Genomic DNA, 14,314 nt, shown 5'->3' on the forward strand with positions numbered 1-14,314 from the left:
AGGACCTGGGATTTCCCAGGGTTCTGGGGGAAGGGCAGGCTGCCCCAGAGGCAGGGGCTGGCAGGCAAACCTCAGCTCAGAGAGAGGGGAAGGATGCTCAGTGCCCCTCCCCTGGGAGGTCTGACCCTCGGGAGGTGGATTTCTCCGTGTACCGGGTGGGGGCCGGGCGGCCCCTGTGGAGCGAGAGCCTCGTGCCCCTGGAGGTGGATGGCAGGGAGGTGACGGGTTTCTGGGACACGGGGCGGAGGTGACGCTGGCCCGGCCCGAGGTAGTGGCCCCAGACCGTATGGTGCCCAACACTCCGCTGACCCTGAGGGGCATAGACAGGACCCCGTTTAAGGTGCCCGTAGCCCGGGTGCATCTGAAAGGGGGGACCCAAGAGGACCCTAGGGAAGTGGGGGTGCACCCGCACTTGCCCACCGAGGTGCTGATGGGGGGGTGACCTAGAGCAGTGGCCAGATGGATCCCACAGGGCCCTGGCCACCACCTGTAGCCAGAGCCAGTGAGGGGCTGGCGACCCTGACCCCGGGGAGGGACTCCTGCAGGGGGCTCAGGGTCCCATCCCACTGGATACGGGGTCCAGCCAAGCTGGGACTCCAGACCTAGACAAGGGTGGAGAACAGGTCCTGCCCCCTGCCCCAGCAGCTGAATTCCAGGATGAGGTGCAGGCAGACCCCTCCTTGCAGATGCTGAGACCAGGCTGCTCTCAGCACAGCTCGGCCCCTGGGGGAGAAGCGGCTGGGAGAGATTCTTGTGGGAGAGGGAATTCCTGTACCAGGAATGGCTTCCCCCAGGGAAGGTGGGGGGGATGGGGGCTCCAGCTGGTGGTGCCCCAAAAGTATCGCTACAAGCTGCTATACCTGGCCCATGATGTCCCCTTCTTGGTACCAGCTGAGGCAGGGTTCCCAGGACTCCCCAGAAGCGTCGCGTATAAATCTGCTGCCCTCTCCCCATGAGGAGCCCCAGCCAGGGGCTGGCCTGCAGAGCTGGAGCAATGAGCAGGGAATGATGAGTTTCTATGATGAGGTCACTGGCTCTGTAGATGTGGGGGACTCGGTAGATGTGATACTCCTTGACTTTAGCAAGGCTTTTGATACGTCTCCCACAATATTCCTGCCAGCAAGTTAAGGGATTGTGGATTGGATAATGGACGGTAAGATGGATAGAAAGAGGCTAGAAGGCCGGGCCCAGCGGGTAGTGATCAATGGCTCCATGTCAGGATGGGGGTCGGTTTCTGGCGGAGTGCCCCAAGGATCAGTTCTAGGACGGGTTTTGTTCAACACCTTCATTAATGATCTGGATGAGGGGATAGATTGCACCCTCAGAGAGTTTGCAGATGACACTAAGCTGGGGGGAGAGGTAGATATGCTGGAGGGCAGGGAGGGTCCAGAGTGACCTAGACAGATTAGAGGATTGGGCCACAAGAAATCTGATGAGGCTGAACAAGGACAAGTGCAGAGTCCTGCCCTTGGGACGGAAGAATTCCAAGCATTGGTACAGGCTGGGGACCGACTGGCTAAGTAGTAGTTCTGCAGAAAAGGACCTGGGGGTTACAGTGGGTGAGAAGCTGGAGATGAGTCAACAGGGGCCCTTGTAGCCAAGAAGGCTAATGGCATATTAGGGTGCATTAGGAGGAGCATTGCCAGCAGATCCAGAGATGTCATTATTCCCCTTTATTCGGCTTTGGTGAGGCCACATCTGGAGTATTGTGTCCAGTTCTGGGCCCCCCACTACAGAAGGGATGTGGACGCATTGGAGAGGGTCCAGCGGAGGGCGACCAAAATGATTTGGGGGCTGGAGCACATGACCTATCAGGAGAGGCTGAGGGATTTGGGTCTGTTTAGTCTGCAGAAGAGAAGAGCGAGGGGGGATTTGAGAGCAGCCTTCAACTTCCAGAAGGGAGGTTCCAGCCCTAGGGGTGTTTAAATCCCGGCTTGACAAAGCCCTGGCTGGGTTGATTGAGTTGGGGTTGGTCCTGCCTCGGGCAGGGGGCTGCCTCCTGAGGTCTCTTCCAGCTCTGAGAGTCTATGAATGTAGCTGGGCCGATCAGGCTCCCAGCTGGGGCCTGAAATTCACAGGGTTGCTGAGCTGAAGCCATCTCAAGCTGCGCTATGGGGCGTGTCCTGGTGAGGGCCTGCAGGCCCTGTGCCGGGGAGGCGGAGACCCAGCTCCCTGGGGGTTGGATAAGCCAGCTGGGTTCTCCATGTCCCCTCTGTGAGCCTCGCTTCTCTGCTGCAAGGGGCTGTGGATGCAGCGTGCGTACCAGTCCCAGCTTTCCCCAGGCAGCTCTCTGCCACTCCCGCGTGCTGCTCAGCACCCCCGTACCGGCTGCAACCCGGCTGTTTGGCAGCAGCGACACAGGGCCCCGAAACCCTCAGCCTGTTTTCCTGGGTCCTGATCCCCAGGCTCCCGCTGTGGGCTGGGACCCCCGGCCCCTCACGTCCTTCACCCAAACCTGCACTATCCCCCCACTGGGCCAGCCCCTCGTCCCCCACGCTGACTGCCTGGTGACAGGCTTGGCCACGGCCGCGTCATGGTGCGGTTCCCCGTCCTGCAGCTGCTGTGAGGCCACGGAGAAGGGGCAGCCAGAGAGCCCAGGCCCAGGGTGGGAGATGAGAAGAAAGCGGTGCCAGGCCTGGAGCAGGGTTTCTGGATTGGGTGGACCAGGCCTTAATGACCCTGCCCGTCCATCTGGGAGAGGGCAGCTCCCAGGACCCTGGGCACGGGCCCAGCTCTGCTGCTAGTGACGCAGCCCAAGCCACTGGGCCCCCAGTGCTTTCGGTGTCGGAGGCAGGGCCCCGCTTGGAGAGACGCGGCCGTCGGGGCAGCCGGCGCCTCTGGGCTGCAAGGGCCCTGCCCGCCCGCAGGGGCTCCCAGCAGGGAATCCTGGGACTGGCAGGCCGAGAGGAGTCCAGTCCCCTGCCCTCCCGGCAGGGCCGACCGTCTAGACCGGGCTGTACCGGAAGGGGCGGAGCCAGGACACCTCCCTGCTTCCCCACCCAGACCATGATTGGTCGGGGGGGGGGGGCAACGTGAAGCCTTTGCCCCGCCCCCCGAGGTTCCCCTTGGGCGACTTCACGCGCTCCCCCTTCTGCCCTTCTGGCTTGGGGGCGGGGAGCTTGCAAAGTCTCCTCCTGCCCCCCAGGAGTGCCTGGTGCTTCTAAGCACCACGTGCTTCTGCCAGGACTGAGGAAACTTTGTGCACTTGCTGCCGCTCCCAGGTCCTAATTGGCCTGGGGGCGGGGGAACGGCAGGGCCTCTGCTGGCCGGATCTGGCCCACGGAGGCCCTTTTGCTCCCCCTGGCCTAGCCCATCCCTGCAAAGTGTCTGGCCAACCTGCTCTATCTCCAGGGATGGGGATTCCACAACCTGCCCCGGCAACTTATTCCAGAGTCAATCACCCTGACAGGCAGGAAGTGTTTCCTAATGTCCGACCTAAACCTCCCTCACTGCAGTGTAAGCCCATTGCTGCTTGTCCTGTCATCAGAGGCCGAGGAGAACAAGTTTTCTCCCTCCTCCTTGTGACACCCTTGTAGATACTTGAAACCTGCTCTCCTGTCCCCTCTCAGTCTTCTCTTTTCTAAACAAGCCCAAGTCTTTCACTCTTCCCTCATGTTCTCTAGACCGTTCATCGTTTTTGTTGCTTTTCTTGAGACCTTCTCCAATTTCTCTGCATCTTTCTTGAAATGCGGTGCCCAGAACTGGACACGACACTCCAACTGGGGCCTAACCAGGGCAGAGCAGAGCGGGAGAATGACTCCTCGTGTCTAGCTCGCAGCACTCCTGTTAGTGCAGCCTAGAATCAGGTTTGCTTTTTGTGCAACATCATCCCACTGTGCGTTCATATTTAGCTTGTGGGCCACTCTGACCCCGAGATCCCTTTCTGCAGAATCCTTCCCAGACCGTCACTTCCCATTCGGTGTGTGTGAGACACGGATTGTTCCTTCCAAAGTGGAGCACTTTGCATTTGTCCTTATCGAACTTCATCCGATTGACCTCCAACCATTTCTCCAGATGAGTTTGCATGAGGAGCCTGCATATTGCACCACACAGACATACAACAATAAAAATAGAGCAAGTGACCTCATTTCATCTTGGAAAGGCACCTCTTGACGGACTGGACCGTAATGCAAGGTTAGAATGTCGGACCCGATGGTTCCCAGCGCACCAGCCGAACGAGCGACTGGCTTGATAACACTGTCCCAGCGAAGGCTTGGGTATCCTCTAGCTTAGAACCGTAGGAGCAGTCAGCTCAAGCCAGCGTGTCCAGAGCAAGCAGCACCCGGTCTCCTGTCTGCGACTAGGACTGGGCCACCCCCCTGGGAAGCGGACCAAGAACACACATGCACACCCCGGCTGTTAATTACAGTACAACTTTTATTAATACTGGAATCTTCACAGTGCATTCGTTACTTGTAGCAGTGACTATTTAAATCAAGGGTGGGGCGGGGCACAGGATAATTATCTGGAAAAGAAACGAAAACGAGAGGGGGAGGAAAGGGTTGCAGGGGGAGAGACAGGAGCACGGGGGAAATAAATTAAAAAAGGAACAAGTTAACAACAGCACCAGAAAAGTTACTTCAGTTGAAAGACATTTTGTTTAAAGGAAACATTTTTTCTCTGTACAAAATGAAAAATGAAACCAAAAAAACCAAACATTTGTCACGCGTTATCATCTGTGGGCACAATAAGAGGGGCCGAGAGACGGGACGGAAAGAGGTTGTAACTAAATCATTATTACTAAGACAGTGTAAGGGCAACAGGGTTGCGATGCGACACACACACACACACACATACACACATCTGGGCTGGGGTCTCCCATTTAGAGCTATGTACAGCCTGGTTTCTGCTGTGCTTCGCAAACGCAGGAGTGGGGCAGGCAGGGAGGGAGGAGAGGTTGTGCTTTCTCAAAGGCCTTTCGCAGACCCTTACAATAAACATTTGTCAAAGCCTGCCAGGCCACTGGAGCCCAGGGACGCAGCTCGACTGCAGATCCGAGATGGCTGATTTCACATCAGCGCTGTCGCCTGGCCTGTACTCGTATTGCACCCCCCCCCCGGTGACTGCAGTGTTTGCAAAGCACCGGGTGAGGGCAGGCTATGGGGCGATGAACAGCCAGACCAAGCCCAGAGCAACACCCCTGAAATCCTGGCCCGGCCCATCTCCCCGGCTCCCATGGGCTCAGCTGCTCTCCCGTGCCAAACACAGCGGGGCCAGGGCAGCCCTGTCCAGTGGCCCGGGGCCAGGCCGCTGTCAGCTGTCAGGTGGGGGCGGGACCCTAGGGGCAAGGCCAGCGCTTCTGGCCTCTTAAGGGGGGGGGGGGATTAGACCTGCTCTCAGCCAATCATCACCATGCCTCTAGCCAGCTGGTTGGTACTGTTCATTCCTAGCCAATCAGCTGCAGGGAGAGACCCGCTCTCCCTTTTCCACACCAAACCCCACAGATCACATGGCTGCTGCCATTCGCCAGGACACCCGCCCCGGCTCCCTTCCCGCCACCACTTGCCACCATCCCGCCTGCTTCCCACGGCACCTTCCCCTTGCCAGCACAAACGGGGGCTTGGGCGCCCTGGCTCTGCCGGCTCCACAGGCATGGAGGGGCCGGCAGTGAGACTCCGAGGCCTCCCGGTTCCACTGGGGTCACCTAGCCTGGGCCCCCCGGGCACAGCACCGGCCATAGGAATCCCCCTCGCCAGTGACCCCGAGAGCCGAGCTCTGAGACAGCCCCCCGAGACCCCTGGAACTGAGCTCTGAGACAGCCCCCCGAGACCCTGAGAGCCGAGCTCTGAGACAGCCCCCAGTGACCCTGAGCTCTGAGACAGCCCCCCGTGACCCCTGGAACTGAGCTCTGAGACAGCCCTCCGAGACCCTGAGAGCCGAGCTCTGAGACGGCCCCCCGTGACCCCTGGAACTGAGCTCTGAGACAGCCCCCCGAGACCCTGAGAGCCGAGCTCTGAGACAGCCCCCAGTGACCCCTGGAACTGAGCTCTGAGACAGCCCCCCGTGACCCCGAGCTCTGAGACGGCCCCCCGTGACCCCGAGAGCCGAGCTCTGAGACAGCCCCCCGTGACCCCGAGCTCTGAGACGGCCCCCCGTGACCCCGAGAGCCGAGCTCTGAGACGGCCCCCCGTGACCCCGAGAGCCGAGCTCTGAGCCGGCCCCCCGTGACCCCGAGCTCTGAGACGGCCCCCCGTGACCCCGAGCTCTGAGACGGCCCCCCGTGACCCCGAGAGCCGAGCTCTGAGACGGCCCCCCGTGACCCCGAGAGCCGAGCTCTGAGACGGCCCCCCGTGACCCCGAGCTCTGAGACGGCCCCCCGTGACCCCGAGAGCGGAGCTCTGAGACGGCCCCCCGTGACCCCGAGAGCGGAGCTGGCGAGAGGCAGCCCCCCTGGTTTTAGCACTGCCGGCAGGGGAGAGCCCACCCCGCGCTAATCCCTCCCTGCTAAACGTCCCACCCGTTCCCAGTCTGCACTTGTCCCTGCTCATCTGCAGCCGGTCAGTCCCTGGCTGGTCCCCGTCTCTCCAAGGCTGGGACTGGCCCTTTCACCCGCCACCTCTCTGGCCCCCTCCCATCTACCAGCAGCCCAAGGCCGTGGTCGCACCAGCACCCAGGACAGACTCAGAGCCTGTCGCCTGCCACCACCCCACGGTGGCCCAGCAGCAGCCGATCTCCAGCCCTTCCCAGCCCAGCAGGGCCCCTGGCCTGTGTACCCGTCTCCTGGCTGTCCCGTCACAGCCAGACTCACCGCCCGAGAGCGCGGCACGCTGCAGGCTCCGCCACAGCCACGCACGTGCCAGCCCCCACGTCCACTCCCGGGGGCCACTCCCACCAGTGAGGGCCTAGCCGGGAGGCAGCGACACCAGCAGCACCTCAGGGCCTCTCCCCAGCAGATCCAGCGAGGGACGGAGGGGTGCTCGGAGCTCGGGGCAGAGCGTGGCGGGAGGGGCGTGTGTCTGTCTGTGTGTGTTCTGGAGATGGATGATGCAGGTCCCCTGTGGGCGGCCCCTCTTGCAGCCCTGGCTCTGGCTGGCAGCAGTGTCCCGGCCAGGCGGGCGGTGGGGAGGGGCTGGGGGCGAGGAGGAGCAGGAGGGTGTGGGAAATGAAGTATAAAATAGGCTCCCAAGCCAGGCGCCTTGCCAGTCTGCGAGCAAAGACTTTTCATTTCCATTGAAAATTGAGACTCGGCTCTAGCTCCAGAAAGTGGCTTTGCTCCGTGATGCTCGGGCGGATTTCTCTCCTGCGGACCCTGGTCTCTCTCTTCCCGTCGGCTGCGGGGGGCAGGCGGGGGAGTTTTATCACAAGATCCGCGGGGCGGATCTGTCGTTGGTGATGGTCCTGCGCAGGCGCACCCCACGCCGGATGGCGACCAGCATGTCTTCGGCAGGGGGGTCGCTGGAGGCAGCCGGTGGCGGAGTGGGCGTCTCCTCCCCAGGGCTGGGGACCGAGAGAGAAGTGGGGAAGGGGAATTGGCCTTCACCCAGAGCATGGGCACTGGCCACCAGCTCACCAATCTTCTCCACCAGGCTGTGCCGATTGGCAGCCAGCTGCTGGTCCTCCTCCTCCTCAGCAGAGAGGTGCTGCCCGGCGGTGCCCGGGTACACCGAGATCTCCGTGGCGCCGCTGCCCCAGGCCGTGTTTGGGAGGCTGAGCCTCTTGGGGGAGGCTTTGGCGAAGTCCATGGCGTTGGGCGAGGCGTCGTCGGCGTAGAACACACACTCTTCACTGCCCACCCGGGTGGGCCCCGCGTAGCCAGGGGAGTCGGGCACCGTGGGGGTCTTCACCGGGACTATAGGGGGCCGGATGGGGATGGGCCCGGCGTTGGAGAGGGTGCGGCGTACAGAGGGCTTGGTGGAGGGCGTGCGGCGGATGGTGGCCACGCCAGGCGTGGCGCTGGCCGGCAGGGGGGTCCCCGTGGGCAGCCCGGCGGTGGAGGCAGGGCGCTTGGTCTGGATCATGCGGCGATAGTTCTGCGCGATGTTGCTGTTGCGCGGGATGGTGGAGGATTTGTCAAACTCGCTCTGGCTGTCGCACTCCACGTCACCGTTCACCGAGTAGCAGTCGTAATCCGAGCCTGGGGAAAACACGCAGCGTCAGCAAACACCGGCAACACCGCCACATGCCACGCAACCAACACCCAGTGTCAGTGTGACACTGGCAACACCGCCACACCACCGCAGGCCACACAACCAACACCAACACGCAGTGTCAGCGCGACACCGGCAACACCACTACATCACAACCAACACCAACACGGGCAGCACTGCCGCACCACTGCATGCAACACAATCAATACTAACATGCAGCATCAGTGCTACACAGACAACACCACCACACCACCGCATGCAAAGCAATCAACACCAACACAGGCAGCACCGCCCCCTCACCGCATGCAATGCAATCAACAACACCATGCAATGTCAGCGCGACATGGACAACACTGCCATACTACGGCATGCAAGACAACCTACACCATCACGTGGAGTCAATGCATCACAGACAACACTGCCATACCAACACAATTGATACCACCACACACAGTCAGCACGACATAGGCAACACCACCACACCAACAAATGCAACATCGGTGCAACGCAGGAAACACCACCACACCAATGTGCGCAACACAATCAACACCACCACACAGTGCCAGCACATGGGCAACACCACCAGGCCAATACATGCAACGCAATGAACACCACAACGTGGCATCAGTGAAATGTGGGCAACACCATGACAACAAATCTAAAGTCAGCGCAACACAGGCAACATTATAAGGCCAACACACGCAATGCAATCAACACCAACACACAGCATCTGTGTGACACATGCCACAATACTCCCAACAGCAACACAACCACACCGGCAACATAACCCCAGACACAACCAATAACACACAGCATCACTGCAATACACACACACCACAACACCAGCAGCAGCAAAACAACTACAACCACAAAATGTGCAATATGACCACCAGCAACACAACCATAACACATGCAAGGCAATCAGCACCACACAGCATCAGCAGGACACATACACTCCATGCCACCACCATCAGCAACATCACCAAAGCCACAACATGCGCAACACATCCACCAGCAAGACAAACACCTCACATTCAGCGCAATCAACACCTCACAGCATCAGCATGACACACACATGCCACAACCACACCACCGCAAGTTGCAACATAACCAGAGCCACAATACATGCACAACAATCACTAATGTCAGCATGACACACAAACCATGACCTCCACCTACACAACCAGCCACACCATGCACAACACCACCACAAAACATGCCACATAACCACCAGAAAGACAAACACCACTGCACGACATAAACAGAACTTGCACCAACAAAACCACTTCCACACATCCCAAAGCCAAAACACCAGGACACACAATCAGCATGATCCAAAATACACACCATCACAAACAATGAAGCGCAACAGACTACAAATAAACCCACAATACAAACAACCAGATTTCATGCCTCACGATCAAACCACCACACTACACGACACAACCATAACACCACAGGAATAAGGAACCAGAGCACAACACAAAAATCATGCAACACACATGCCACTTACAAGATGGCCACGACCCCCTACCCCACAGGCACAGGCACAAACCAGAGCAAAGCCCTTCCGCCAGGCCACGGCCACATGGCAAACTACAGGCGGTGAACAAGTGGAGCCCTCTTTATTTGCAGTAAATGGGACAAAGCTGATGTTGCGGCATCCTCCAGGTTGTGCAAGGAGCCGGATTTTATTTATTCAGTACCAAGCGCTCCCAGAAAAGCCCAACTTGGCAGGCAACCCCTGTGCGGGCCAGTCCCGGCCTCCGTGCCGGGGGACACAAGCTCCAGGCCCCCGTCGGCAGAAAGGACCTATGGCTCTCCCTGGGGTGCGTGCAGCAGTGCCCGCAGGGAGCCGGGCCGTGGGGAGGGTACCTTGCGAGGGGATGGTGTCCTCTGAGCAGGACGGCGTGGTGGTCTGCGTGCTGTAGCCGCTGGAGTACTGCAGAGAGTCCCGGCTGCTCTTCTGGTGTTCCAGGCTCAGGCCGCGGGTCAGCACCATGGCCAGGTCGCTGGCAGCGGGGGACACCTCCTCACCGTGCTGGGGACAACCAAGGGGCCCGTCACAGCCGGCTCCGGAGGGGGCCCAAGGTGCCGCTCGGGTACGAAGGAGCTGGCCAGTGCCGGGGGAGCGAATGCCGGGCTCTCCTGCAGACTGGGCTGGCGGTGCCCCTGCGCACTGTGCTACGCAGCCAGGCGGCTTACAGGGGCTGGCTGGGGTGCGCTCTGGGAGGTATGCACGCTCCCAGCCGGGCTCCTGGCCAGGGGGAGAGGACTGGGGGCTGAAATGCAGCCTCCTCTCCCCTGGCCACCCTCTAGCTGAGGCCGGGAACAAAGCTCTGGCCAGGTATGGGGCGGGCATTAGAGCCACAAGCATGCAGAGAGGTAGAGGGACCCCGGGCACAGGGCGGGGAGCAGGGACCCCGGGCACAGGGGGGGGAGCAGGGACCCCGGGCACAGGGCGGGGAGCAGGGACCCCGGGCACAGGGCGGGGAGCAGGGACCCCGGGCACAGGGCGGGGAGCAGGGACCCCGGGCACAGGGCGGGGAGCAGGGACCCCGGGCACAGGGCCGGCAGCAGGGACCCCGGGCACAGGGCGGGGAGCAGGGACCCCGGGCACAGGGCGGGGAGCAGGGACCCCGGGCACAGGGCGGGGAGCAGGGACCCCGGGCACAGGGCGGGGAGCAGGGACCCTGGGCACAGGGCGGGGAGCAGGGACCCCGGGCACAGGACCGGCAGGAGGGACCCCGGGCACAGGGCGGGGAGCAGGGACCCTGGGCACAGGGCCAGCAGCAGGGACCCCGGGCACAGGGCCAGCAGGAGGGACCCCGGGCACAGGGCGGGGAGCAGGGACCCCGGGCACAGGGCGGGGAGCAGGGACCCTGGGCACAGGGCCAGCAGGAGGGACCCCGGGCACAGGGCGGGGAGCAGGGACCCCGGGCACAGGGCGGGGAGCAGGGACCCTGGGCACAGGGCGGGGAGCAGGGACCCCGGGCACAGGGCGGGGAGCAGGGACCCTGGGCACAGGGCCAGCAGGAGGGACCCCGGGCACAGGGCCGGCAGCAGGGACCCCGGGCACAGGGCGGGGAGCAGGGACCCCGGGCACAGGGCGGGGAGCAGGGACCCTGGGCACAGGGCCAGCAGGAGGGACCCCGGGCACAGGGCGGGGAGCAGGGACCCCGGGCACAGGGCGGGGAGCAGGGACCCTGGGCACAGGGCCGGCAGCAGGGACCCCGGGCACAGGGCGGGGAGCAGGGACCCTGGGCACAGGGCGGGGAGCAGGGACCCTGGGCACAGGGCGGGGAGCAGGGACCCTGGGCACAGGGCGGGGAGCAGGGACCCTGGGCACAGGGCGGGCAGCAGGGACCCTGGGCACAGGGCGGGGAGCAGGGACCCTGGGCACAGGGCGGGGAGCAGGGACCCTGGGCACAGGGCGGGGAGCAGGGACCCTGGGCACAGGGCGGGGAGCAGGGACCCCGGGCACAGGGCAGGGAGCAGGGACCCCGGGCACAGGGCAGGGAGCAGGGACCCTGGGCACAGGGCGGGGAGCAGGGACCCTGGGCACAGGGCGGGGAGCAGGGACCCCGGGCACAGGGCGGGGAGCAGGGACCCTGGGCACAGGGCGGGCAGCAGGGACCCTGGGCACAGGGCGGGCAGCAGGGACCCCGGGCACAGGGCGGGGAGCAGGGACCCTGGGCACAGGGCGGGGAGCAGGGACCCCGGGCACAGGGCGGGGAGCAGGGACCCTGGGCACAGGGCGGGGAGCAGGGACCCCGGGCACAGGGCCAGCAGGAGGGACCCCGGGCACAGGGCGGGGAGCAGGGACCCTGGGCACAGGGCGGGGAGCAGGGACCCCGGGCACAGGGCGGGGAGCAGGGATCCCGGGCACAGGGCGGGGAGCAGGGACCCCGGGCACAGGGCGGGGAGCAGGGACCCTGGGCACAGGGCGGGGAGCAGGGACCCCGGGCACAGGGCGGGGAGCAGGGACCCCGGGCACAGGGCAGGGAGCAGGGACTCCGGGCACAGGGCGGGGAGCAGGGACCCCGGGCACAGGGCGGGGAGCAGGGACCCCGGGCACAGGGCAGGGAGCAGGGACCCCGGGCACAGGGCGGGGAGCAGGGACCCCGGGCACAGGGCGGGGAGCAGGGACCCCGGGCACAGGGCCAGCAGCAGGGACCCCGGGGGGGCAGCGACTCCCCCGCCGGGCTCCCAGCCAGAGGACAGTCTGGGCACAGCCAGGGCAGGAGCAGGTGGCGTGGGGGGCGGATTCCCAGCCGGACGCAGGGCGGCCTTGCTGCTGCACTGCGGGTTTGGCCGGGGGGCCACTCCCAGGGAACCGTGGCAGGATCCACGGCGCTGCAGCCAGGCCTGGGCCCCGCGCCACTCCTCCGGCCGGCTTGAGGGCTGACCTTGGCGGCAATGGTGGCTGGGGACATCCGGGGCCTGGGCACGTCTTCCATGGGGACGCCGGGATAGCCCCCGGCGGCGGAGCCCATCTCGGCCTCCCGCAAGTGCTCCACGCGGTCCTTCCTCCGCTGCAGCGTGGTGGCCACGGGCTGGTCGTACGGACCGGCCTTGGACCAATCCTGCGAAGGCAAGGCAGCCCGTGAGGCGGGGCCGGACCGCGGCGGGGGCCAGCATGTGGCACAGGGGTCGTGAGCATGGGAGGAAACACGGGGAGTGTGGGGGGAGGGCCTGGATGGTGACAGGAATGGCTGGCTGGCTGCTCTGTGGGCACCGTGGGGCAGTGGCTGCGTGGTCTGTCCTGCCGCCACCATGGGTGGACGGGCCACTCAGCCAGCGGCGTGCTGCCGTGGGCGCAAAGGCCTGTCCTGGCCACACGCAGAGCTCGAAGCCACGTGTGTGTCACGCCGGCAGGGCCTGGCCGTCTGTGGGGGCACCGAACCGGCTCCTCTGGGCTCAGGGCCTGAGCCTCTGCCTGGGGCCGGAGCTGAGCGCCGGCTGGCTCCAGCCGTGTTCTCTGGCCAGGACACTACACACAGGCGGCGTGCGCTTGTGCTAGCGCGTGTGCCGGTGAGTGTGAGTATACAGGCGATCCCAAGGGGGAGCTACCGTGGGCCATCCCGTCCAATGCCCATGGTAACAGCACCCATCACCTCAACAGACATCTGCCCCCTGCCCATCGCCCTCTCCTCTCCTCCTATCCCTCCCTGGCCTCTCCCCCTCACCGCTGCTCCCCCCATTCCCAGCGCCGCAGCCCCCGGCCGTGAGGCCACTGGCTGGCTCTCCCCCTCGCCCTGCCGCCTGGGCCCCGCTGGGGCTGGCCTGGAACGGCCCAGCACAGCTTGCCAAGTGGAGGATCCTGGGGGCGCGTGGCAGGCGCCGAGGGGCGGCTGAAGGAGGGAAGCCCCCCCCCGTGGCAGCCAGTCTCCGAGCTGGGCCTGCAGCTTGGGGCTCAGGTGCTAACCATGCCCAGGTGGCTGGGCTGGAGGCCGGGGGAGAGGGTGTCCCAAGGTCTGTCCAGCTCTGCAGCACGAACCCCGGCAGGCGGCGCCAGGCCTGGCTGCTGCGGCTCCTTGAAGGCCAACCTGAGTCCTGCAGCCCCCGCCTGCAGGAACCTGGGGAGGCCGGGCAGAGGCTGGCCTGGCCCCCGCACCGTGAGCACGGAGCTGCCCAGGCCAGGAGGCCCGGCACGCCACGGGGCAGGAGAGGGGAGAGCAGCCCCCTCCGTGTCCCTGGGGAGCAGGCCGTGGGGAGGCCAAGGCCCCGGGGCGGGGCTGCCGGCCTCCAGTGCTGGGCCGCGGAGAGCGGGTGAGACGCCCGCAGCGTGGCGAGCCGGGCGCCCCTCTGCCCCCATGGGTACAGCTGCCCGCTGCCTGGCCGGCGGCCTCGCCCCATGGGCGCTGAGGGGCTGCTGGCGCCGTCCCGGCAGCGCCCCGAGCAGGCGGCCCAGCTCCCGCCTGGGGGACAAGGGCAAGGCAGGCAGAGGAGGAGAGACGGGACCCATCTGCAGGCCTCGGACTGGGCCCTGCCGGGGACACGCTGGGGATACACACCAGGCTCAGGCTTCTTCGGGAGCTTCCTTCAGTCCTGGCCACATGAGCTACAGCCCTAGGTTTCCGCTGAAACAGCAAGAAACCGCGGTGAGAAAAGCCTGCGCTGCCTCCCTGCCGTGTGCCGACAGCCCGTGCGGCCAGCCTGGGGGCGGGGGAGGCGGGAGGGTGCGATGGGATGGGATGGGATGGGAGGCCCCTCTGGGAAGCCGC

The 14,314-nt window shown here is 64.4% G+C and overlaps 1 protein-coding gene across 14 annotated transcripts in view; it reads right to left on the reverse strand.

Moving 5' to 3' along the window:
• Window positions 1-4,357: 4,357 nt before the first annotated feature.
• MTSS2 (MTSS I-BAR domain containing 2) overlaps window positions 4,358-14,314 on the reverse strand; it is a 62,628-nt gene continuing 52,671 nt past the window's right edge. For 8 of the 14 annotated variants that reach the window (XM_075940632.1, XM_075940631.1, XM_075940636.1 and 5 more), the window contains 4 exons: window positions 14,105-14,170; window positions 12,497-12,673; window positions 9,963-10,128; window positions 4,358-8,074 (listed from right to left, as the gene is read on the reverse strand). In XM_075940632.1, coding sequence (XP_075796747.1) covers window positions 7,299-8,074; window positions 9,963-10,128; window positions 12,497-12,673; window positions 14,105-14,170 — 1,185 coding nt within the window. In that variant the 3' untranslated portion in view covers window positions 4,358-7,298. The remainder of the gene's footprint in view (window positions 8,075-9,962; window positions 10,129-12,496; window positions 12,674-14,104; window positions 14,171-14,314) is intronic. The other 6 variants (XM_075940635.1, XM_075940637.1, XM_075940639.1 and 3 more) reach the window with 1 other exon arrangement.

The sequence above is a fragment of the Pelodiscus sinensis genome, chromosome 12 (genome assembly GCF_049634645.1).
Source record: "Pelodiscus sinensis isolate JC-2024 chromosome 12, ASM4963464v1, whole genome shotgun sequence".
NCBI classification, from domain to species: Eukaryota; Metazoa; Chordata; order Testudines; family Trionychidae; genus Pelodiscus; species Pelodiscus sinensis.